Source organism: Lutzomyia longipalpis, chromosome 3 (genome assembly GCF_024334085.1).
Source record: "Lutzomyia longipalpis isolate SR_M1_2022 chromosome 3, ASM2433408v1".
Classification (NCBI taxonomy): domain Eukaryota; kingdom Metazoa; phylum Arthropoda; class Insecta; order Diptera; family Psychodidae; genus Lutzomyia; species Lutzomyia longipalpis.
Window position 1 is genome coordinate 15,729,026 of NC_074709.1, and position 27,102 is coordinate 15,756,127.

At 34.4% G+C, this 27,102-nt stretch overlaps 1 protein-coding gene across 9 annotated transcripts in view; it reads right to left on the bottom strand.

The window, feature by feature from the left end:
* The window catches only part of LOC129793348 (SCY1-like protein 2), a 78,373-nt gene that overhangs the window by 30,204 nt on the left and 21,067 nt on the right, over window positions 1–27,102 (bottom strand). For all 9 annotated transcript variants that reach the window (XM_055833270.1, XM_055833272.1, XM_055833271.1 and 6 more), the window contains exons 5-12: window positions 25,766–25,886; window positions 25,593–25,688; window positions 25,352–25,497; window positions 22,016–22,146; window positions 16,868–16,982; window positions 16,300–16,445; window positions 15,230–15,383; window positions 14,708–14,957 (exon numbers count right to left, since the gene is read on the bottom strand). In XM_055833270.1, coding sequence (XP_055689245.1) covers window positions 14,708–14,957; window positions 15,230–15,383; window positions 16,300–16,445; window positions 16,868–16,982; window positions 22,016–22,146; window positions 25,352–25,497; window positions 25,593–25,688; window positions 25,766–25,886 — 1,159 coding nt within the window. The remainder of the gene's footprint in view (window positions 1–14,707; window positions 14,958–15,229; window positions 15,384–16,299; window positions 16,446–16,867; window positions 16,983–22,015; window positions 22,147–25,351; window positions 25,498–25,592; window positions 25,689–25,765; window positions 25,887–27,102) is intronic.

Genomic DNA, 27,102 nt, shown 5'->3' on the forward strand with positions numbered 1-27,102 from the left:
TTTCAGTAGAATCGGCCCAGTCGTTTTGTAGAAGTTTATTTGCCACAAACAGACATTCTTTTAGAGATTAAATTTAGCCTATGTCTACCATTAAATAGGATATAACGGGTTTTACAACAATGACCGTTAGAAGTCATTATGCTACCCTCATTATTAACTCAATTCAGGTAGATATGCTCCCATATTATACCTTCAAGTGCAATTTGCTCACATGTGATTGGGGGCTTGAGTTGACTAGTTTTTTATATGCATATGTAGTAACATGGGGCTTTATTGCGCTTCGCGCAAATTTTGGAGGAAAATAAAGATCGGCCTATCAGGTTCAAGTGCCACAAACAAACTTTTCAGCTTTAAGATTACTTTCAATTGTGCATTGCAAAAAAAAACAATTTTTTGTTCGAAATTATTCGTGTTCATTTCGTTTTGTAAAGTACTAGATAAGCCCCCAATCACGTGTGAGCAAATTGCACTTGAAGGTATAATATGGGAGCATACATATTATTAATTGTGGTCGAATAGATTTTTGGATATTCTATTGTAACTTTCTTTCAAAAACAAGACAAGCAGAATATCTACCTGAATTGAGTTAATAATGAGGGTAGCATAATGACTTCTAACGGTCATTGTTGTAAAACCCATTATAATCCTATTGAATGATAGACATAAGCTAAACTTAATCTCTAAAAGAATGTCTGTTTGTGGCAAATAAACTTCTACAAAACGACTGGGCCGATTCTACTGAAAAAACGTGCATTCGCTATTTAAAAAAATGTTTTGTCTCTCGCAATGATTTTTTTATTTGACTGAAAATTCGGTTTTCTGTAGGAGGTACCTGAGAAATATAAAATGAATTTTTCCCTGTGACCCTTAAAAAATTCAAAATGGCGCGCTCGAAAGTCCTTAAATCGCGAAAACTACTAACAATTTAGTCAAACATGAAACTTCTTTTAGAAATTTTTTTTTCCGAAAAAAAAAAAACATTGGTAATTAAAAAATCTTTAAAATCATATTCATTCACTCCTTTTTTTTTCAAAAAGAAAATTACTTTTTATTAAAGGCGCTTCGCACTTGAAGACACCCAAAAAAAAAAGATTAAAAAAAATTTTTTAAGGATATCAGTTTTTTATTAAAGGCGCTTCGCGCTTGAAGACACCTTAAAAAAAGATTTTTAAAAATAAAATAATTTCTTAAGGACATTGTTTTTTTATTAAAGACGCTTCGCGCTTGAGGATAATTTTATAAGAAAAGTTCTTCAAGCTACGCAAATTCACAAAAAAAGCACAGCTCAATTGTGCATTTTTAAAACGAGTCGTCCATCCGCTTCGAATACCTAAAATGCTTCGAAGCTTCGAATATTTCAAAAAGCTTCGAAGCTTCGAATATCTAAAAATTACTCGAAGCTTCGAAGCTTATTCGATTATTCGAATAATCGAAGCATTTTAAAAACGAAGCAGTTCTTTTGCAGTGCTTCGATTTTTTCTCAACACTTCGAAGCATCGAAAAGTTCGATTTTTCGGAGCCCTACTAAGGATTATGCTCAGTATTTTTTTTTCATTTACATTTACACCATTTCCCTTCTGGACAGTCGTCTAATAAGATTAAGAGTCAAAGGGATTATCATTTTAAACTACTATTTTTTAAATTTGAAAATCAGGAAATTTTATGTTTCAAGTAAAATGGTTTTGAAGTCTTTATTTTTTACAGATTCTTAAAGATTTTTCACACACAAAAAAAAAAACGTTTTAGGAACTTTCAATGTTTAAAAAAAAATCATATTGCTATTATAGAAATACTCAAAGATATCACGAAAACGACACCATATTAAAAGTTTGAAGAAATTAAAAAAGTGTAAACTTAAATTAATACATTTTTTTGCATCGCTTTAGGGATATTTTTAAATCGATAAATGGCGTGTGTAGTGAGGGAATAAAGTACAGTGCAAGTCCGCAGAAATTGTTAAAAAATCTCTAAAGTGATAAATTAAATTTCCATAAAATTAAAATTCTGTCTTTGTCAGGTAGTAAAATGGGTGCAGTCTTGTTAAAGAAATAAGCATTAGTATTTTTATTTATAAATGAGAATTTTGAAAACATTTACTAACTTAACTAAAGTATATCATATTAAAATATGATGTACAATTATTAAATAAATATTCACTGTGTTAGGTTTATTATAAAACAAAGGCATGAACCTAATTATAGGGTTTATTGAAATTTGTACACCCCGGTGTGTGAATCAATAATTAAGTCGAGTGAAAATCGTTGGACGGATGAGTTAGACAGAATGCCCACCCTGACCACAGACCATCATCACTGGAAAAGCTCTCACCCCTGGTGGCTAGAGAGAAAGGGGATAGTCGTCGCACATAATCACCATCAACAGAGCAATGACGCATTTTGCTAAACATAAATCGATGGAACAGACAAGGATCTATTTTCGGCGTACGACGAATGTCACAGTTATGTGTATTTTGATACAACCACAGCCCCATTATTATGTATTTGCAATCAATCAAGCAGTTTTTGGGGGAGCAAAACCTTAGATGCGTGAAGCTCACAGAAAAATAAAGTTCGTAACATTTGTTCGTCAAATTTCATGAAAGGTTCTGAACTCCAACGCTTCTATATGGAGAAATCTATAATTCCATATAATATTCTTCCATATTATATTCTTTCCATATAATTTATATGGAATTTATATATTTATTTATTTTTATTTATTTATATTTGTGGAAAATTTATCTCCAGGTTTGTAAAATATGATTGAACTCCCAGGGAGGTTAACCCCATTTTTTTATTTACAAACAAGGAGGTATGAATTTTTCCATATTTAAGCTTTGGAGTTACAAACCTTTCACGAAATTAGACGAACAAATGCTACGAACTTTTTTTTCTGTATACCGTAAAACAGGACGTCTCCATTACACAGCATCATGCGCGGTTAGTATAAAAATGCTTCTGAAATATGTCTTCTTAATTCTCCATTCAAAAAAGGATTTTTTTCATGATGCTGAAAAATTTTCCGTTGACAAGGAAACAGGTGTTAAGAAATGGAGGAAACTGCGTAATTGGGTTCTGATTTCAAAAATTGAATAGAATTAAATGAGGTATAATTTAGTTCGGCGTCATTTAGGGGTGGGAAAAATGACGTCATTCGTCAATAGAAATATGACACGCACCATGTCAAGCATGTTCTCTCTTTCAATGCTATATTCTTATTTATTTTAGCATAGAGGGGACAAGAAACGACAATTCAGGAAAATCGTTGTGATAAGACAAATAAAAATCATTCACTTTGCAATAAAATTGGAGGATTTATCTTTGATTGTTAAAACAAATATAGTTGACAAGAGGGCTGAATGTGTAGTAATAATACAAATGTAAATATTTCGACTTAGGTATGGTTCTTCATCAGGTTTTAATTTTATATAATAGTAATATTTTAAAGAGATTTTGATACACAAACAATTCTAGAATCAGTTTTTGTGGAAATATAGTTACCTAAACTAAGAGAAACAAAGGATATTAAAAGAACGTTTAAATGCATTTCTACATTTAATGAACATTTTTCAAATGAATATCTCAATTTACTCAGGATTTCTTGAGAATATTCTACATAACATTCGACTTTCAGTATTTTATGTTTTTGTAATATGTGACCATCTTTATGCTATCAAATAACATTTAAGTTCTGGTTTTGAAGAGTGTGTCCCCTAAAGACAGATATCTCTAGACTGATAAATCTTACAAAATGTTTCAAATGGTTGTTGTTTCAAAATTTATCTCTCCTACCGTTTATTTTTTTGACGTGGTTGAGTGGGTGGTTTTCCTCATTTATAGTGTCAAGATGGAAATTGTGTAAAATCAGCACTGTGACAAGTAAGATGAGACGAAGGCCGAACGAACTTGTGAAATGATATTCATGTTGAAACTTGGTCCTTCAGTTTGAGAATTTCGCATCAAAAGCACTGGAGCTTTCCAATTGTCTTCACTCCCACTGTGAGAAGGGCAAAATGCTGCCCTGACTGTTGCCGGAAGGGCGGAACACAGAACATATAGTAGAGTACAAAGCTGAAAAGCTCCATAGCCAACATACCACTCCACCCACACCTTAGAAAAAGCGTCCATTCTAATGAATACTATACAATGTAGGGCTACAAAATCTTTTTCCATACCTAAAAGACGAGGCAGAAGAAAGGTTAGTAAATGAAGGTGAAATCCCGTAAATTGACATAATTACAGGTATATTACACCCTGCGAAGAATTGCTATAGCGGAACAATGTCTGATGAGGACTTTTGAGAGCTAAAAATCACAGAACAAGGTCTACAAATTACTGCCAGATGAAAGAGCATTGCTGCTAATTTGAATAAATCAGCGTAGGAAAAAAAAAAGAACGGAAGTGTCCTCGGCATCTGGCTCAAAACAGAAAGGCATGGGAGTATGAAGAAAAATCCACCTTCTCCATTTTCGGGAAAACAAGATTCATGAGGTTCACGAGGGCAAAAAAATGCAAAATTCTTTCCACTTTTCCTTGCGGCTAACAATTGGGCAAACGTTTTTGAAAGCTTCACTCTATCTCACTCATAGAGATAAAAAGAAAGAAATAAGAAATGTTAACTTGAAAATGCCGGGAAATTTTTTTTCATGAATGGGCCATAACAAAATTTGCTGAGCTCTTGTTTTTTTTATATAAAGAAAGGACATCCAGAAGCAAGTAATACTCAAAAAGGAAATATCTTGAGAATATTATGAGTAAAAAGAACTGCTCGTTGGATGCGAAATTAACCACTAAAATGGATATTTAAGCCCTATTTCTGCAATCTTTATTTTCCGCACTCTGCCGATTATGAGGAGTAAAGGAATACACTCGTGCCTTTGGCATAAGATAATCTTGGATATACACTTCACACTCATTATGTTCAATGCGCGAGAGTAGTACATCCAAAACTATCTTATGCCAAGCCACGACTGTAAATTGATTTTCTTCCTAAAAAGATGGAAAAATGTCCACCTTCTCCGATGTCCTTTCAATTTGTATATAAAAAGAAATTAAAAGATACTTTTTTTAAATTTTGTTTACCATTTTCCCTCCAAGCTTTTACTTTTTTTATATTCCACATAGAGTAGATATTGAGTGATTTAACAGAGTTTTCTCCTCCAACTGATTCATGCCAATTAGTCTCTTTTCTTTTGATATACCTACATAATATACTTAATCTTTTTTTAGAAGAAAACTTTCAGAGGAAAAGGGCGTGTAGAAAAACAGGAGGAATGAAAGAAAAGGTGCTTTTTTTAAGCCACAGAATTTGCATGAGAAATTTCCCTACTAGGGGATACTTTTCTTGGTGTATATGGTTCTAATTTTAGCTGAAAAATACAAAAAGCAACTTTTGCTTCGAGTAAACTGAAAAATCAATCATTTTGTCGGAAAATTTCGGGTACTCTGTTGATAAATCCGTATACGTAATGTTTTTTTCGAGTTATTGAGGACATCTTTTTCGAATAATGTGCAAAATTTTTTTATCCAAAAATATTACAAATGAAAAATTGTGTGAGAATTTCCTTTGGCACCGTCATGTCGCCAAAGCTATCGGAAAATCTGTGTGTCCTTTAGCTTTAGCTATGGCTGGGATATGCGACGAGGGCGAGAAATTATACATAGAAGAGAAATAACTTACAGAGTATCAGGTTCATGTGTGGGCGAGTTGGAGGTGTTAAAAAGAGGAATGATGGGAGACGAAAATAAAAAAAAAGTTCTTCAACAGGGAACATAAACAATAAAACGTGATGGCATGTCTTTATCCACCAAGCAGATGTGCTTTGGGAGGCGAGAAGAGTTTTTAACAGAGTAGAAAATCTTTTCATAAGGCTATTTACGGTTTTGTATTTTCTCTTCCACGCACACACACACACATACACGCACACACACAATATTGTGATATTCATTAAGAATTTAAATAGCTTTTATGTTCTTTAGATTAAAGCTGACTTGAAAGTACAAATTCATGCATAATTTCAAATGAAAATATGCACAAATACATTTTCTCTTTAAAACACATCCATTTGAAAATTCCCTCTCATAAGCAACTCATAGTACGGAAAATTCGACTTTTCCCAAGAGTTTTGTCAATTGACTCATTTAATTTTCTCTCTTGGGTGCTTTTTCACAGCCTCTTCCCAACTTGTGAAGATTTTCTGTGTCGATGTGATTTTTGAGGTATGTATATGAAATTTTCCCACAATCCTGACATATTCCCTGCAGGGAGTAATAAGCCAAGAGATTATCATGCGGTTAGCCATGCAATGAAGATAAATGACATTGAGAAGATTCTACGCACATACGTACATTTCATCGCGTTAAATTACCTTTAATACATGTGATTGAGGAGGTGGTAGAACAACCATAAAGGATTTGTATTGTTAATAGCGAGTACTCAAAGGACGTTTTGCTAAAAATCGCTACAAATGGAGCAATTAAAGATAAATTCGTGGGATAAATTCACAAATTTTCTTCTATTTGTGCAATATGTTATGCAATATATGTATGTATGTTCATGTGCCACAAACATACAAACTTTTCAGCTTTATATATTAAGATATATAATTTGGATTAAAGGAAAGTATACGATTTTGAACATCTCAAAATTAATGATTCTCCTTAAGTGACGAAATTGCGGGAGAATATTTTACACACATAGGTACTTCAAAGTAATTCTCTCGGGCACGAATGTACATATGTACATATACATACATATAATAAATAACATAATTTGTCTACTTATCAACTTTACATTCACCACACCCACACCATGTATTTTCATCACAATTTTAGAGTCCAAAATATATGCTTCAAAGGGTAAAGAAATCATGCAGAGACAAGTGGCGAGATTCTATGTGCTGTTAATTCACATGGAAATTAAGATGGAAAACTGGGGAAAATGGGACGTCCAAAAGCTCAGGGACTCATTAAAATCGCAATTGGAGTTGTGATGAAAGCTCTCTGTAAAAACCACTAGACTGTCTTTTTCATGGGCAATGAATTTAAAGTGGGACAGACAGAAGCTCACTCAAAGACATTTCAGGAGGTTAATACTGTGCTTGCTTTTAAAACGCAAAAGGGATGCTCATTTCATATTAAGAATTGACTGGGAAATTGAACTAGAAAAATTGACAAAATTATATCTTACCTTTGAATACTCTTTTTCATAAAAATAAAAAGTTTTTGTGAAGTCATGAGGAATTTTTATACCCAAAATTGGATAAACTCTTAAAGTGTCTAACGAAAATTAGCTCATTTTTGTTTAATTTGATAAAAATTTTCCTTTCACGATATTCAATATCTTTTTTTTTATCAACTGTACGGTCCCTTTTTATTCATTCTAGCAATATTGAGCTTTCTATGCGTTGGAAGGAGATGTTTTTTTTATGTAATTTATGTAGGGGAACATGGGGCAATTTGTTAATTTTAATTGAGAAGTATATTTTCCTTGGTATGTACTGAGAAAATAATTTATTTTTATAATGACGACTATCTTATAGGAAATTTTCCGGGCTACAACTTTGTCTCACACGATTTCTTTCTATCTCAATGAGAAAATGCATTTTCAGTCCATTTTCCGAACCTTGCGATATAACATTTTGCCCCAGTTACCCCTACATATTGCAATAAACATCAAAGAGGTATAATGTTTCTTCTCTACTATCTTGTATCATGAAAGGATGTTGTATGTTGTTGTAGCTTGAATTTTAATCTGTTGCTCTAAATCTCACTTTTCACACAGCAGAGGCGTTTAGAGGCAACCATATGGAGGGGATGAATGTTGTCATGTCTGTTAGGTCTGCTATCATGGCTATCATTGATAAAATGAAGTGTTCGTCCAGACCTCTCCGGAAAAAAAGAAAATATATTCAGAGTATTGTCGAGATAAAATATTTGTAATTTTGTGGAGGGAACTTTTTGGTTATACATAATCGGAAAAGCGGTTTTGGGGGATGATGGACTATGGGAGAGTGTTGGAGCGTTTGCAGGACAAAGAAAGAAAAAGGTGCTGGAGTGGAACGTGATGTAATGAAACTAATCGACACAATGGGTGGTATGGTTTACCCTTTCCTATAGCTATGTGTTTATCCTGCAGACGCTCCTTGCTGTGTGACGAAGGACAAGAAATGAATTGGCAAAAGGAAAACAGTCCTCTTCTTATATATACAATATACATCCTTCTTCCGCACTCTGACTATTATCTTGCTTTAACATAAATATTTTTTCACCGTGCAAAACAAATATTTTGTACCATGTTCGTTGGTTTTATGAGTGGGATTTTTGCAAAAGCTCACCAGGCGTCTTGAAATATGAGATCATTTCTCGATGAGGGATGGTGCGTGCTCACAAAAGAATGGACAATAAAGATGATACACGGTTGAACACCCGCCCCCACCCTCCTCTTATTCGTCCAATTTCATACCATCACCCACTCACACGTAATTGATTGAAAAGAGCCCCTCAAATTTCTACTGCGTGTAAAAGCTTCCCCAGTAATCGATTTTGTGTGTGTATGTTATTTGTTCAATTTTCAGGTTGTTTCTCTTCCAACAAAAAGGAACCGCGCGTCCCTTTGAGCCTTAATTGTGGATATAAATTCGCATAGAATTGGCCGCATCCAATAAAAACCCAGGAAGCATAATTGAGACGGCAGGACCGAGTGAATAGCAATCATAAATATCCTAACAAATGGGATGTGCTTCGATACTTGCCGCCAAATTGATGGGGTATACTCATAAAAATTCTAACGTACACACACCATCTAGTCAGCAGTGATAAAATTAAGACTCCTTCACTGAAGCAGCAGCCAAACTTTCCTTCACTCGCTTACCAATTTTTCTTTGGTATTAAAGTTTTGTTATTGATAGATAATTTTTTGTTCTAGAAGGTCTAATAATTTTAAAAACCTAAAAATTTTATTGTAAAAATTAAACAAAAGTCCCATTCAATATGGTAAACAATTATACCAATTCATTTTACCTCGTTAATTAATATCATTTTCGGTGAATGGAATTTTTAGCGCCAAACAACAAGGGAGGGAGCTTTTCCGTGAGTGGGAAATGCTGATAAAGACATAGAAATGTCCTGTCATTTATTTTATTTGTACACCAAAGGGAAAGTTGACCACGAAGCGGAACACCAACTAATTAATTTAGAAAGTAAGAGGAAAACTAATTTTCAGAAAAATATCAGAGAAATATTATACATACTTGTCAACCCGAGCCCTTAATCACGTGTGAGCGAATTGCTTTATGAAACAGTAATTGTGGAGCGTATATTGCGCGGAGGGAGGGGCGGTAAATAATAGAGTACCCCGACAAATTCTTTAGAATTAAAAAAAAGATCCGTTATCTGACCCTATTATATACGCTTATTATATACCCTACGAGGTAAATTGTCGCTTCGCTCCAATTTTCCTCGCCCCGCTTCGCGGGGGATTTTGCGCTTCGCGCAAATTTTAGAGAGAAAAAAATTGTGATGATTTATAAGTAGATTAGGGCTACTCATCAAACCCAAAGAAAAAAAAAATTGCAAAGAGAAGAATTCATTTTCAAATATTTCCGGGGCGAAATTCAAAAATTCGTATAAAATTCATGACTTTTATATGGGGGCTACCTGAAGGGAGGCTTTGGGGGAAAATGGATACGGTCACTCGAAACCGCCTGTTAAGGAGCCTCTGTACCAAATTTCATCACGATCGGTCAAACGGTGTAGACTTGTATAGCCGAACACGACTGATTACCAAAAAACAGACTTTTCTAACCCGAGCCCCCAATCATGTGTGAGCAAATTCAATTTTAAGCTATAAAAGGGGGGCGTATATTAGTAATGGGGATGAATAATACGGAATCCTGAAATATTTTTAAATTAAAAAAATCCCGTTATCTGACCCTTCAACAGGTAGAAAATAAGAAAAAATCAATTTTTCTGTGGGGGCGCTATAAAGGGGGGTTGGGGCAGAATCCCATATAGCGTTTGCAACCCGTATTGACCCCCTCTACCCCCATACCAAACTTCATCAAGATCGGCCCAGCCGTTTCGGAGGAGTTCATGTGCCACAAACAAACAAACAAACTACAAACACAAACTTTTCAGCTTTATATATTAAGATATATACCCTACCCTAGTATATTTTTTAATGAAATCTGCTCGCACGTGATTGGGAGCTCGGGTTTACTAGTATTTAATAAAACGAGGTAAATTGTCGCTTCGCTGCAAATTTCCTCGCCACGCTTCGCGGGGACTTATTGCGATTCGCGCAAATTTTATGGTGAAAAAAAAGTGAAGGTTTATAAGGGCCACTTATCAATTCCAAAAAAAAAATGCAAAGAGAAAAAGTGAATTTCGCACAATATTTATGGCGCCGAATTCAAAAAGTTGTCAAAAAAGCATGAATTTTATATGGAGGCTACATTAAGGGGGGCTCCGGGGGGGAAATGAATGTCTTTGGTAAAAACCGGCCGGTATCAGTGGACTCTGTACCAAATTTCATCGTGATCGACCCAAGGGTGTAGAAATGCACACTCATAGAAAAAATTCTGTATTTATCACTGCAAAAGTGGTGTTTCATATAAGAGAATTCCGTATTTATCACTTTGCGGTGATAAAACGGGAGTTTGTTCTATGAGTGCATAGCTGAACAGGAACGAAATTATAGACAGACCTTTCTTTATTATATAGACGAGGTAAATTGTCGCTTCGCTCCAATTTACCTCGCCCCGCTTCGCGGGCATTTGTTGCGCTTCGCGCAAATTTTATATAGAGTAAATAATTGAGATGAAGTCCAATAGAAAATGTATTCGTTGGTAAAAACCGCCTGGTATCAGGAGTCTCTGTACCAAATTTCATCACGATCGGACCAACGGTGCAGAAATGCATAGATGAACAGGAACGAAATTTTAAAGAGACCTTTCTTTATTATATAGAAGAGAAGAAGAAGAAAGATGGGCCACACAAAACCTCCAACAGATATTTCAAAGGGAAAAAGTGAATTTCACACAACATTTATGGCGCCGAATTCAAAAAGTAGTCAAAAAAGCATGAATTCTATATGGGGGCTATATGAAGGGGGCTCTGGGGGGAAAATGAATGTCGTTGGTAAAAACCGCCTGGTATCAGGAGTCTCTGTACCAAATTTCATCGCGATCGGACCAACGGTGTAGAAATGCATAGATGAACAGGAACGAAATTTTAGAGAGACCTTTCTTTATTATATAGAAGAAGATGGGCCACGCAAAAACCTCCAACAGATATTTCAAAGGGAAAAAGTGAATTTCACACAACATTTATGGCGCCGAATTCAAAAAGTAGTCAAAAAATCATGAATTCTATATGGGGGCTATGAGAAGGGGAGCTCTGGGGGGAAAATGAATGTCGTTGGTAAAAACCGCCTGGTATCAGGAGTCTCTGTACCAAATTTCATCACGATCGGACCAACGGTGTAGAAATGCATAGATGATCAGGAACAAAATTTTAGAGAGACCTTTCTTTATTATATAGATGGGCCACGCAAAAACCTCCAACAGATATTTCAAAGGGAAAAAGTGAATTTCACACAACATTTATGGCGCCGAATTCAAAAAGTAGTCAAAAAAGCATGAATTCTATATGGGGGCTATATGAAGGGGGGCTCTGGGGGGAAAATTAATGTCGTTGGTAAAAACCGCCTGGTATCAGGAGTCTCTGTACCAAATTTCATCGCGATCGGACCAACGGTGTAGAAATGCATAGATGAACAGGAACGAAATTTTAGAGAGACCTTTCTTTATTATATAGATGGGCCACGCAAAAACCTCCAACAGATATTTCAAAGGGAAAAAGTGAATTTCACACAACATTTATGGCGCCGAATTCAAAAAGTAGTCAAAAAATCATGAATTCTATATGGGGGCTATGAGAAGGGGAGCTCTGGGGGGAAAATGAATGTCGTTGGTAAAAACCGCCTGGTATCAGGAGTCTCTGTACCAAATTTCATCACGATCGGACCAACGGTGTAGAAATGCATAGATGATCAGGAACAAAATTTTAGAGAGACCTTTCTTTATTATATAGATGGGCCACGCAAAAACCTCCAACAGATATTTCAAAGGGAAAAAGTGAATTTCACACAACATTTATGGCGCCGAATTCAAAAAGTAGTCAAAAAATCATGAATTCTATATGGGGGCTATGAGAAGGGGAGCTCTGGGGGGAAAATGAATGTCGTTGGTAAAAACCGCCTGGTATCAGGAGTCTCTGTACCAAATTTCATCACGATCGGACCAACGGTGTAGAAATGCATAGATGAACAGGAACGAAATTTTAGAGAGACCTTTCTTTATTATATAGATGAAGATAATGAAATAAAAAATAATAGATATAAAGGACGCCTGACAAATTCTTTGAATGTCTATGGATATATTTTAAGAGAAAAAAATATTATTTGAAAAAAAAAAAAACTTTTACTTAAAATGGTTAAAATACTTGGTGTAGGCCACGAAGTGGAACACCAACTAATATAGTGTTTTTTACCGACCACATTTTGCCCTTAAAATTGTTTCAAATTCAGATCAAAAATGATTTTTAACTTATTAAAAACGTTGTATTTGTTACATTACCTAAATAGTCATAAAAAGCTTTATTTTTTTAAAGTTAATTTGGAAGTTGGAAAAATTAAGATCAGAATTGGCTGATCATAAATCGTTAAAATCGTAACAAATATAGCAAATATATAAGAAAAAAGAATGAGAGCTACCTACCTAAACAAGAATTATGATAATTGTGAATAATATTGTCAGGACATAACCACTAAATGGCTTCAAAATAATTTGAAAACATACGAAAACATCTAACCAATGTCGTTTCCCTTACGCACAACCATCCCTAAATAAGCGAGCTCAATGCGAAGAGAAAATCCTCTAAACTCACACTAGTTCGGTGTTTAGTGACTATGAGGGCAATTTTGGGTGGTTGGGTGGTGTATAAGGAAATGCTATACTCGTCGGAAATCACCACTGACTCAATGGATCAAGAGACAAACACTGGACTTATCGGGAGCATAGTGCTCCACTATTAATAGAAGTCGGACGCTACAAGTAGATTCTTATTGTTTGCAATAATAGCCTCTCGATATCTTTCGAGGCTGTTGATTGGATTTACTCTTCTCTCTGACGTCGTATTGTATGTTCCATCCGACGCACATAAGGAAGGAACAGCTCCTTTGGCAAATAATGTGGTCAAATGGGAGGAGGTATATTTTTGCTTTCACCCACATAAATGCTGTGAATTTATTTATCGTGCGATTTTAGTGCTTTTCCTACGAACTAAAATGCACGATAAATTATTGAAAAAAGAGTAATTATCTAATGAAACTTAATTAGTAATAATAATTGTTGCAATAACAATATACTTAATATAAGTACCCTAGTGGAATTTGACGGAATTTTATGTTTTTGTTGGTGTAGGATAAATCCTTTCGATTGGCCCCTAAAATTGAAAGGATGCGTTTGGGTTGACCTACCGTCCCTTGGCTGACGCAATCGGAAGGATTTATCCTACACCAACAATAATGTAAGTACCATTGAAATATTCATCGTACATATCTAAAGTATAATAAAAGTTAAATTATGTCAATTATTATCAATTGATAAAATTGCTGATTTATACTTAAAAAAATCTCATGGGTAGAGTGTCAGAAATATTTTGTTTCAAATTAATAGAATTTTCACTAACGAAGCAGTCAATTTGTGTGACAACTTAATGGCACGAAAAGCTTTTATATGAGCTTTCATTTTCCTTACTATGTTCTCTATTGATAATAAATATTATTTATATATAATTTATGCTGGATTTTATAATCAAATCAAATCGTTTGTAGATAAAAACGTTTTAAAAAATATTCTAAATATTTTGAGCCTTATGAAAAGGGTTAGTTCAATATTTTCTTTGTTTTTCCGGTCGTCGCCAGGGGTAGGAAATTTCGTCCAAAAATTGTCCCACGCCAGGTTTAAACACAAATGTTAGTTTAATATTTTTATGTAAGATTAAAATATTCTGTTATAAGAAATTCTAAATTTCATAAAAGGTTTTATAGAAAAAGATTAAATTTATAAAAATACACTGTTAATATGTTTCACATTTAAATGTTATTTTATTCAGAGCGAAAGCTATTTCTAAGAATTAAAATTAAGAAAAAAAAGGTTTATTCCTTGTAATAATTTTTTTAAAAGGATTTCTTCGGGATTTTCAGTGACGATATTAGAAAAGTAGGGTTGTACAGGAAACTTTAAAGTGCTACGGGAGGTATACAGGAGTGAGATGGGGATGACAACTAAAGGGTGAGAGGGTTATGTCTTGAGGCACTTTTTCGTCCCACATAGCATTTTGGCATTCTGGGTGATTGGCAAGGCGACAAATCTCCCTTGAAATTATGAAAGTCGTTCGTGCGATTTTATGGCTCTCGCATCCATCTCGCCACCAAGCCAGGAAAGATATATATAAAGGACTTTTTGACTGAATGGGGTGGTGTGGTTGTAGCAAAAATGAAAATCCCTTGTCAATTTTTCTCTCCAGGAGCATTTTTCCAGTTCGTTAGCTTTTCATATTTGACGATGGGTATTTTTTTTTACTTGGGGGACACACTTGGCCTGAACAATGGTATAAATATATGTATATATAAATATACTCACGCACAACACGAAGGATTATTTCGGGATCTGAGAGGCGTACCTCCCAGAGAAGTGGGAGTACCTCATCGATGATCTGCGACTTGTCCAGCTTGTCGAAGATTTTCTCAATGCACTGCAGCACATTAGCCATAATCTTAAGGTCACTCTGATTCTTCTCGAACACAAGCTTCATCTTTGGAAGGATCATCCGTCTGATGGCCATCTCATCCAGATATTCATACACATTTATGACTGCCACAAGGGCGGCATTCTGAGGGATGATAAAACAAACATACAAAAGTAGCAATGACTTTACAAAGTATTTAAGGGGTCTTTTTTGTAACGAAGAACTGGGATAGGAGTTTAAAAAACCACTCACCCCACCCATGCATTAAAATGTCTAGCGTGTGATCAAGGAGACGATACACACACTGTCTTGAAGTTTTAATTGAAAAGCAATTCTGGGGGTATACGTGTGGTTGGGTATAAGGTGGAGTATCAATCAAAAGTTAGTGATGGACTTTTACAGTGAAATACACCTACCTGCACCTGGATCGTGGTACTTTCGAAGGCATTGAAGAGGAGTGGGAGAATTTCCAGGCGAATTTCATCTCGGGACGTCTTCTGCAGTATTAAATGTAAATTTTCCAGCAGCGTCACGGTGGCCTGGACAGTTTTAGGCGACACAAAGAGGGAACTGAAAGTAAAGGAAATATTTTTCTGTAAGAGACATTTAGCGAAAACTCTCTACAACTTTCCCTCGCATTAGACATGCAAATTTTTCCTACCAAGATATTACGTTTCCCCCCTTTAAGTTAACTCACCCGTCTGGGAAACTTAATGGAAAGCTCAAGGATATTTTTTTCTCACTTTCTCTTTTCTTTATGAGAAACTTTTGATAAAGTACCATGATGAAATGAGTTTGTAAAATATATATGGGTAGATATGTATGTAGTTTTAATTTAATTCCTGTCAATTTAGTAAAGCTTCTTTCACACCCACTAATTTCCAGAATTTTTTTTTTCAACCTAATCATCGGAAGGAAAGTTTATGTATTGTAAGATCTTTTAAATAGAAAAAATGTGTTTTTTAAGTTCTTATTTTTTTCAAGAGAATGTAGCATTGTGGATAATTCGTCAATGTTCCACTTCGTGGCGAACACCAAGTTTCAAGGATAATGGAAAATGCGTAAAGAGGATTGAAACTTGCATGCGTTCTGGAGTATTGTGCGAAGTTTTCAATCAATTCCATATGAAGCTTTATTATGGATGGGTATGATGAATAGTTGGAAGTACTTTGTCCTTTGAATAAAAGAGAATCTAATGGATATTTTCTTTAAAGTTGAATGAACATGACCAACTTTACAAACATTTTATTATGAATTTATTTTAAACCTTCTCTTTTTAATTTTTAAATTATTTATTTGTTGCATTTCTATGTAACTTCGCTCATGGAGTAGTTTTGCAACAATAAATATCCATTCCATGTACTTTTCATCTACAATTCCCTAAGTTAGACTTCTGGAAGAACTAGAGAGCGGAACGTTATGCGAGGAATGGCAGTGAATATTTATGGCGAGGAGAAAAGTTTTTGTGTTGAAAAAGCTGTCTTACCGAAAAATGGGCAAAATAGTTTCTTCATATTCATCCACAGTGGATTCCTGGACCAGCACGAGGATGGGCTGGAGAACAGCTGCTAGTGAGTCCTGGGTTTTGAGGTCAGGTTGAAGAGAGGGCCAAACGTGTTGCCACCACAATTTCTGAATAAAAAAAAACAAGAAATACCTAAATCCATGTTCTTGAGAATAGTTTTGTATGTCGATGTTTCACTTGCAAAAATTTCTACAATATATATAATTTTAAAAAATTTTCAGGAGAATCAAAAAACTATATAGTGAGGTGTAAATTAGAATTTTACTTGGCCAAATTTAATATTTTTTAGAGTTAAAACCTATATAATAATATTAATACATTTTGTCAGTCAATGTATATCGATATTTAGCTCACATTGCAGCAATAACAAAAATTAAGTATAGCGGTCCTACATGTAGGTGTAATGACCTGAAGACCTTTGGGTGAGGGTGGGATTAAAAAAATAAATAAAAATTAAAAGGTTGAGATTTATAGGGTTGTGCAAGTAAAACGTCGATGTTCTGATAGGCGAAAAAGGAAAGAAACTTACTCGTGGTATATAAGGAAGAACGTCTTTAAGTGTTGTTCGATAGAAGTTCACCTTTTGCGGTGAATCCTTCATATTTATCACATCGAGAAACTGGAGGGCATGAACTGCGGGATCACTGAAAATAGCATAAAAAACTTTTATGTACAGTTTGTGAAAAATAGGTGAATTGTTTCCGACATTTGATGGGGACATAACTACATACACACACGCAGCCACACACATCCACTCATTTATGGTTAAGTATTCAACGAATAAAACCACCCACACAATTTTATGTTCTATCTCCGGGTTTTTTTTTAAACTCTCTCATCCATTTGTTGTTGGGAGTTGTGTGCAATTTGAGTGATAATTTTCAATTTCCGTTCCTTTCCTCATCCCCCAGAACTCACAGATCATCCGTTGTTTATGTGTGCAATAAATGCAGAAAAATCATTGAAGGGTGGGTGCCTCGTTGTAATTAATGGCACGAGATAGAGTTTAAGGAAAATTAATTTCTCTTCCGCACTGCTGTACTAATTAATTGGATAAGTAAATATCTAGTTTTTTTTCCATCTCTGTGCGCCTCTCGGAATGTTCATATTTAACATGAATCCTCATTATAGAATGCATTCTTATGGTTGCAAAAAGTTGATATTATTATACTTTTAAAAGAGTTTTTTTAATAATGTTTTACACAGGCAGCGTCCAGTTCATAAAAAAAATAATTGTCTGTGTTGAGAATTAGAATGAATTTCAGTTGAATTTAAACATTGAATTATTTCAATTCGGCGAAATCAATATTGCCCGAGATTGAGCCGAGCTCCGTGTATAAAATTGAAGTATAAAATTATCAAGGGCACTTTTTGTATCACCGCTATCTTAGTGAGTCGTGGGAAGAATTTGAAATTTTTAATTAAATAATTTGTTAAGAAAAGTAAAGAAAATTTGTATTTAGAGTGGAGGAAATAAAAGAGGAGATTGTGAAAAATATATGTGAGAAATTGTGGGAAGTTTAAGGAGCAAATAAAGGACATATTAGTGAGAAAAGAAAATCCACGTGTTTCAAGTGCAACTGGGCCTGTGAACAGCCGGACAAAGAAGCGCGCCTTCGATCCGGAGGATATCATATTAATCCATACCGTATACTTCACAGGTACACCAAGAAGCCTCCCAAGACATACAACAAGATTCTTTCACTAATCATTCATTACATCGTATCGTTAAAGGTACAAGAGGAAGTCCTACTGCCACACCTGAAGAAGACCACTAATCATTCATATATCTCGTATCATTAAAGGTAAATCCTCCCCAGTCTGCTTCCTTTTTATGCAAATACAAGTATATGATTTATGTTTTTTTCTGATCTCTATTCTGTATTTTGAATGTAGTTTAAAAGTATTTATTTCCGTAAGATTTTACTTTAATTTTAAAATTCTACTATGGGAAATCATTTCCAGTAAGTTTTTGGAAAATATTTCGATTTTCTTAAGTTTTTAATTTTGATAAAAAAAAAGTTCATTCTTGTGCATATTTTTCAAGGAATATCTCCATACATTGTTTTCTATATCTCCCATCAACATAGAGTGCTATGCTCTAGTGCATTGCTGTCCTAATTTATCAGTATTAGGGGAGGGCGGGGCTAATAAAGTTACTTAAGGGTTAGGAAAAAAGCCTAAAATATCATATTTCCTATCTAGATATAATAAAATGATCTGAGAAAGAGTTATAGGGCAGTAAATTTCCTAAAAAAATGAGTTATAGGTACATTTCGCTATATGTATTTATTTAGGAAATATGATATTTTGAGTTTTTTCTAAACCCATAAGTGACTTTTTTAACCCCGGTCCCCCATACTCTAAATTGCATGATAAATATTAGAACTCTGGAAACCAAAAAAATCATTTTTTTTGTTCTTTAATGTGTTAAAAAAATCTAATAACGAAGAAAGAACGAACAAAAAAATTATGTTAAAAAATATGCAAATTATCAATAATCTCTGGATTTTATAACTAATGCTGAAGTATTTGAACCTTGTTGGTTTAATGAGTATTTGAAATGGCATAAAACTGGCTAAAACTGTGTCAACGCATGTCGAGCCATATATCTATATGTATGTTATGTATATGGGAATGTGGTTTCCTGTGTGTGAGGGGATTTGGCACCGAATGGTGATAAGGATCTTCTCAAAACCGCAGAATTGTGTGATGGGGACAACTACAGAATGGCGGGAAACTTAAATGACTTTGTCACTCATCTCCTGAATCCCCCTGTACCTGACGGTTTGTTCTTGTGGGAGGATGTTCTCGCCATATCTTATACTACACTAAAGGGATGTAGATTTTTCTTTTACGTGCATGGTAACTTTCACACACTCTGTATTTACGTACGCCAACCCACGCTATATCACCTCTCCCAACCTGATAATACCTACTCATTCAGTCCCAGTCAACCGCCAATTTCTTCCACACCGTATGGTGCACCACATGTTTGAGTAAAAGAAAGCATAATGTTCTTTCCACATCCCATATTTTCCTTACTAAAACATATTTAACTCAACAACATAATTTTGTCATTACCATTAGACACCACGCCGCCACATTAGGCTCATTATCCTTGTTCAATCCAACCAAGAGTAGAAGCATAAGAAAAAAAAGTGGAAGATTTTCCTATCTCCATTGGCCCATCTGTCGGCCCCAAATGAGGCATGTTAGAGAATTATTTTTCATCAAAGGCCTCATCGGATTAATTGATTCCCACCACTATCCTACTCCTCATATACACATACATATAATATTTTATCTAGCACACACTGCGCAAGAATTAATTTACCCAGAAATATTGCTTTGGTGCAAATTGGATGATGAGAGAATATTGAATTACCCCCCAACTGAGAGATTCTTCCTGGTTTCATGATTTTCTGTTTGCCGCAGATTTACTGATCCCATCCGTGAAAAGATTTTTTTCTGAACTATATTTGCTATTGCCATTCCGGAATGGCAATAGCCCGGGGGAAATGTTGAGAAAATGTTATACCTTTATAAGACAGACAGCAATAAATTCCATTTTTTTATAGTTGGTCAATGGTAATCTGCTCATATAGTTAAATTGATAGAACATTATGACGGAGAAGAAAGAAAAGTTGTTTCTCAATATAGAATAGAAATGGAGATAGATTGAATAGGAAGAACCTAAAAATCTCAGAGCTGATGACAGGTAATATGTCGTCTAATAAAGCATCTGTACAACATCAAAATCTCACAGAACTTTACCTGCAAATTCTTTGAAATGGAATTCTATTTCGAAGCACTAATGGGCAGAAGACGCAAATATATAAGTGCCTATGTGATAGAACCACATGACGCGTGGAAGATCAAGCCAAACTGCATCCTAGGTTTCGGTACTAGCCTAGGGCTTTTGACTAAATAAAGCAGATTATGATGATAATTGAGGATTTCACAATAAGTTTATCTGGTTTATTTTAGCCGCAGTGGACTGAGAGCGACAATAACGCGATCATTTCTGAATCTAATCTGAATATAACTTGGGGCTGAATTAATCATAAACAAAGTTATACGAAACAAAAGGAGTGGAAACAAAATATATCACAACTAAATGACTTATTGTAAAATTAAACCGAATATAACTTATAAAATTTAAACCATCAAGAACAATGTTTATCTAATGAAATCTGTAGGTATAGAATTTTATTTTGATTTCCATAAAACTTTTATTTAGTTCATTTATAAATTTTGATAGAAACATTTTCTTAGAAATAAGTTAACAGGTGGTTATGTTTTTTTTTAATCTTCTTTTTTGTGGGAAAATAGCACAAAATTAAAGGACATAAATTGGAATGCATTGAAATATATATTAAAACCTAATTTTACTACACCACTTTAAACATACTTCAATGCTATACCTACATAATCAATTATATACTATAAGAAGCACGCGCAAAAGGAAATTACTTGGAGCGGAAAAGTCGATTTCATTTACAAATACATATGTATATTTTACAGTAGGTATATTGTATATAAAGATTTTCGAGATTTATAAGAATCCCTTTGAAGTTGATTGAAAATTCATTTCCACTCTATTGCAATGTTATTGATCATTATTTTCAACGCAAAATGAAGGTGAGTGGAGTATGAAAATTTACTAAAATAAATGCTTTCTTTTATGGAGGAAAAAAATAGAATCATTTTCCACAACACTGTCTCGCATTTTATTCGGTACACATATCCACATGTAGGTATGTATGTTTATTTTCTTCGAAAAGAAGGAGTACCTATATATATTTCTTGATTTTATTTTAGTATTTTGCAAGGATATGCGTGGAATTTTGACTACGCGTGTAAAAGATTACGTTTCACAAGAAAGAATGTCATTGATTTACAGAGAAAAAAACACAAAAATATTGTTTGGAAAAACTTTTGCATCTCCTTTAAAAGATGTATTGCAAAATTATACAAATTAGACCATTATTTACCTCTATTTTCCCGTATTTTCCCATTGTTCATGTGTGTAAGAATATATGGCAAGATATATGCGTCAACATATGCTAAGAATTTACTAAGAGTGGAAAATACTTGTTGTTTCTTGACAAAAGATTTTTTTACACAATGTCAGTTTATAATTACAATGGAATTTTGATTAATGGCGGAAAAATCCTTTCGTAGATAGTATAGATAGATAATTTTTTTAAAATCCGTTCGTGACACGATATAGCTTATTTTGTATGGTGTGGTTAAATCTTTCAACATGATATAATTGCGAAAGGACAGTAATTAATTATTATGTTTCGATTTATCTACACAAATAATTTTAAATAATTTCCATTCGATATGTTGTGTATTTGAATTCCTTTGAAATATTCTTCCTTGTTTATAGAGTCAAGCTTAATGTCTTTGGAAGGAAGAGGAAATTGTCTGACGTGGCTAATAACAAACATGAAGACATACAATTGACAGGATATTAGTTGAAAATTAAATCAAGTGGAATAGATAATTGCATACAAAAGCCCCATCTGTGCTATTATCTCTTCTAGAGAATGTGCGCATAACTTTGTATACATTGCCTTTGTTGGTGAATGCACCAATCAGTGCCAATTTAGTTGTACTTACAACATATGTAGGTGCATAGGTAACTAAAAGCATAATGAGAACTTACGCAAAATACTTGATCAACTGAAGAAGTTGAGCGGTGGGCCTTGAAGTTGGTTCTTTGTTGACTAGTCGCGAGGTTGCCTCTTGTAAGGGTATTGGAACACGGGGAAGCATATTGTGCACGCCATCGTCCAACTGTCGACACACAAAGTCAAATAGAACATTTTAATAAAGCGATTTATGGCGTAAATTGCATTTTTTTTCACTACATCTTAAGTATAAAACAGGAAATCACAGGATAAGGGGAAAGGGAAAGCGATAGTAGAGCGTTGTAGGGAGAAAATGGGACGGAAATTGCAAAAAGCACCTAATTTGTTGCAACTTTTAGTAGCAATTGTGCATGCCCATTTTCTTACATGAAGGAAATTACATTTTTTATCAAGAATGTGATTAAACATAAATTTTAGATTATTTTTTCCTCACAACGTGGTTTTCCATATTTTATGGTTGGATAATTCTTAAGAAATTAACACAAATTCTTAAATTCTTGAATGTTTAGTTGTACGGAGAAAAAAAAGGACTATTGAATATTTTGATAAAATTGAAGAATGCTAAAAAAAATTATCTAAATATCAAAGCTGAAAAACATTTTAGCTCTATTTATACAAAGTAGCACAACATCTGTGCCTTTAAGTAGAATTGTAAATGATCTTTCATTAAAGTATCATTCTACAACCGCTATTGGAAAATGTTTTATTTGAGGTGAAAAATGATAAATCGATGGAAGCAATTTTGCTGAAAGGTGCTTAGAAACCACTCTTATTCCCACCTTGTGATTGCATGAGGATGATAAATGGATATAGAGAGGTGCATGTCTCTGCAATTCACCGTCATCAATTTATTTGCTGAGCAATAAATCCATCAGAAGCAGAATTAAGCTTTTTCCTATCCCCTAACATTTTTTTGTACTTTGTTATCTAAATTCCAGGCAAAATTTCCATAATTCTGTTTGCACTAATTCACAAATTACACAGAAATGTTAGCCATATAAATTGTTTTCCAGTAAAATGAAAGCTAAAAAAAATTAACGTAGTTATAGGCGCCGCAGGAGGTCTCCATAAAAATTAGTGGAAATTTTTTTTCTTAGTTACTACTTTATTCGAATTTACCACGCGGTGTGATTTTCATTGGTATTAGTGGGTAATTATTTGCAGAATTATGCTTCAAGGTAAAATTGTGGGCATGAAACAGGGGATGGAATAACCTCTATTCTGTGAAGAAAAGTCACTTTTTGTTGAACAAAATGTTTAAGGAATTTCTCGAATCTTGACACTAACTTTTTTTATATTAATAAATCGATCCGGGTGATGAGATAGGTATTAATCGAAAGCTAATTAAATGTAGTTTCGATTGCAAGTGGAATTTTGTAAATTAATCCCTTCGTCTGATCGGTATCGACGGTTTCTTCAAGAAAAGTATACTGATTTCTCGGGGTTGGGCAACAGTTGGTGGGGTATGTTGGGTGAAAGAAAGAGCAAATCCATTAAATCAGCCTATCAATCCTTAAAGTAATATCTTTAAGCATCTGAAGTAATGCTGATATTTCTTTGAAGCATTGAAATGCCAATACAAATTAAACACATTTAAAGTGTGACTAATTAGTATAATTAGATAAATAATTTGGCATCATCGCCTGCCAATAGATGAAAAGTTCTTCGTGGAATCTTCAACATGGATGATATTGCATATTAATTAACATTTCCGCCATGATGTATAATTAATTGGCAACAAGTAATAGAAAAACATCTGTAACTTTGTCTACTAACTTATACCATTGGTGCAGTATATGGAAAGGATCACAGGACACATAAGAGGCCCAGGAGTGAGATGGAAAATATCCTCATTAAATATCACATGAGATATCTCGACATTTTATCCTAGGACTTTTGCATAAATTACAATGTAAAATAATTCATGAAGGGGTTTTCACGGGATGTGGGGGTGTGTGTGCACAGAACCGTCCACCGAGGATTTATGGTGAGGTAGCCGTTAATGGTTTTAATAAGTTGAGAGGATAATCGTAAAACTGTAAACTAATTTCTCATTGAAATTCACTATGGCGAAAACTCTATATTTGCTCCGTGGGAGAACAATGTTGCGGATGAAACTTGTTGGGAAATTTCCATTGACTCATTTTCACACACTTCATGCATCTCTGTTTTTGTAAAAAACTTTTCTAGGTAAATCTCATTTCTAAAAAGGGAATTACTTTGTGAATTTACTAATGTAAGTAGATTAATTAAGGAAACTCTTCCATGTATGTAGTGATGAAAGGTATTTGGTAACTGAATCAATAAATTAAGTTTTACGGGCTTTATAAGTTACAGAAGCTTTATGAACCTACTCTTTGTGTCTGGCGTGTTGATTATAAATTTTTCCTTCTACTAAAAAAATTAACTTGACCAGAATTTGACAGTCCCAATCTTTGACACACTTGAATTTTCTGCCAGATTTCACTTCACTTTCATCAAATGTAGTCACTCTTGCGCTGACCTCTAAAAAAAGAATCATAGCCCGTAAGTAAAACTTACTAGTACATCCTCTTTTCTCATTAATCTGTAACATGCCAGCTATCTATTATATTTTATATTTGTATATATATATTTACATTGTATATATACTTATTTTTGTGACGCCCTGAATAGGGGTCGCCACAGGGCTTTGGTCAACTCCTCTAATAACCTCAACCCTCGTAGTCCTCAAAACTAAAACTACAGAGCACTTTGAGCTTGCAGCCATACCAGCACAAGGCTGAGCTCCGTCTGACTCTCTCTACAGCTCTACACACATCAGCACTCTTTGCCGTTCTACACTAATCAGCACTCTTTGCCATTCTCTCATCTAATTACTCTCTCAGTGCTCTCCTACATTCTCTTGTGGATTCTCATATTCTCTTGCCTAGTTGAGGGTAGGTAACCTTGAGGCAGAAGCCGTTGCCAAGGGTGGGCAGCCATTACAGTTACCGCCAATCTAGGGGTACTCACTCTATGAGCAGGTTAATATTCGCTGGATAGTGAGTCGGGCGCTACATTTTTAAAACATCTCCTGATTTTTAAAACATCTCCTGATCCGGGTCTGATTTTAAATAGAATTTGTGCATTAGACATTTAATTATTAATAAAGCAGCAAGTTAATCATTAAAAACACATCAACAACGTATAGTCATTTAGAACATTCGGAACATTCAATTGAGTTTAGTGGCTTGCATAGGCATCTAGTTATTAAAATGCTATACTCGCAAATGGGATGCAATTCGTAATATTATTATAGAGTGTGTAAATATACTTATATGAATTAAATCAAATTAAACTATAGGTATTTGTAATGGATTTTGACTTACCAATTCTAATTGCTTTAAATACGCTGAAGTGGAGTTATTTGCTTGAATTAATGGTCGTCCATGATTGAATATTGCACAAATTACCATTCCCAATGAGAACATATCACTCAGGATGCTGCAAGTTGAGCGAATTTGAATTTCAGGAGCTGTAAATCCAAAAATAGAACACAGCAATTGGTATGATTTTCTTTACAGTACATAACACTACTACCTCTCTTTTGTAATAAGAGATTCATCTTACCCATAAAGTCCAAATTGGGCTGCATCATTTTTGACTGTCTCGAACTCCATGGTTGACATATAATTGGTTCAACTGCATCAGACTCACTGATATGTTCTATAAAAAATAAAAAAAAATCTCTACAGTAGCAAGAGAAGAGGGTAGGCAAATGTGCTCGCATTCATGTCACTTACCGATAAATTCAAGACCTGCCAGCTTCCACGTTCCCTTCTTTGTCACGAGAATTGATGAGGGACAGACATTTTTGTGTATCACATGGCCCGAATAGTGAAGAAATGACAAGGCCTCGATGATCTAGATGGTCAGGCAGGTCCAGGGGGAAAGCCATATTTAGCTTCTTCATACATTTTAAATTCAGAACATCGCTTTTTGTGTGAGGTAGAGAAATCTTCTACCTATATTAAATCCATCCTAATACCATCTTTTCCCAATTTATGGTGAGAAACCACAACTTTTCATCCTACGTGGAATAATTGCTAGTATGTATTTAGGGTCAACCCAGGCATAGGTTGACGACTCATTTTGAATCTCGCACCGACAAACAACTTTCTTGGCAATTTCCTTCTTGAGACATGTCTCACAAGAAGTTCAACTGACACCGATCTCTCTGTGCGTGTAAAAAACTTTGTCGTTTGAAAATCGATTGAGCTACTCGAAAAAGGGATGACTTTAAATTTTGACTTTTCAACTTGAAGTCATTTCTGAGTTATGACCCAAAAACACTTGTATGTAAAAGGGAGAAATAAATTATTATTATTATTTCTGAGTTATGAACTTTAGGGATATCTCAACAATAACCACATAGCTTCAAATCTTGAAAAAAAAAAAGGTTTCTCCTAAAAATTTTTCTTAAAATATTTATCTAATCATAATTAAATAACTTTCAAGTGAGAAGATCGAATTATGTATCGTTTAATTTTCATCTAAACTTGAAGTGATACTGCAGCTGTTTTAGTTTAATTTGCTTTTCAATTTTCATCTTTGTTAGGAGTTTCTTTGCATAAAATCAACGCATTGCATTTGCTAAACTTCTGAACTGTGTATAATGTTTTCTCTTCCATATAATTAACCACAAAAGGCAGGGTTATTATTTTAAAGTGAAACTAAGAGTGAAGTGTGCAATTATCGCACGTCGCGAAAATTTTCCACAACATTTTGATTTACGCGATTGCAGACATTGCTCTTAATCAACTTTAGGAAAAGTTCATCCACCCCCACATGCCACACATGCTTTTGCCACATAGCAAATTTAGCTTTAAATATAGCAAAACTTTATGCCACACCCGCCTTCACTTGAGTGAGAGCTTTTGTTACCACCTCCCTCGCATGTGAAACTTAATTGTGTCGTTTTTTCAATCAGTTAAGTCTCTGGAAGTTTAAATTGTGAGGGATGTGCTTTGGATTTTGTGTGCTCTGATCGTGTCATTTCCTATCAATTTGTAATCTCTCGGTATGTGGTGGTAAAACATCTTTCGTCGAACAACGCATCGAAGCTTGAGCACTTTAGGTA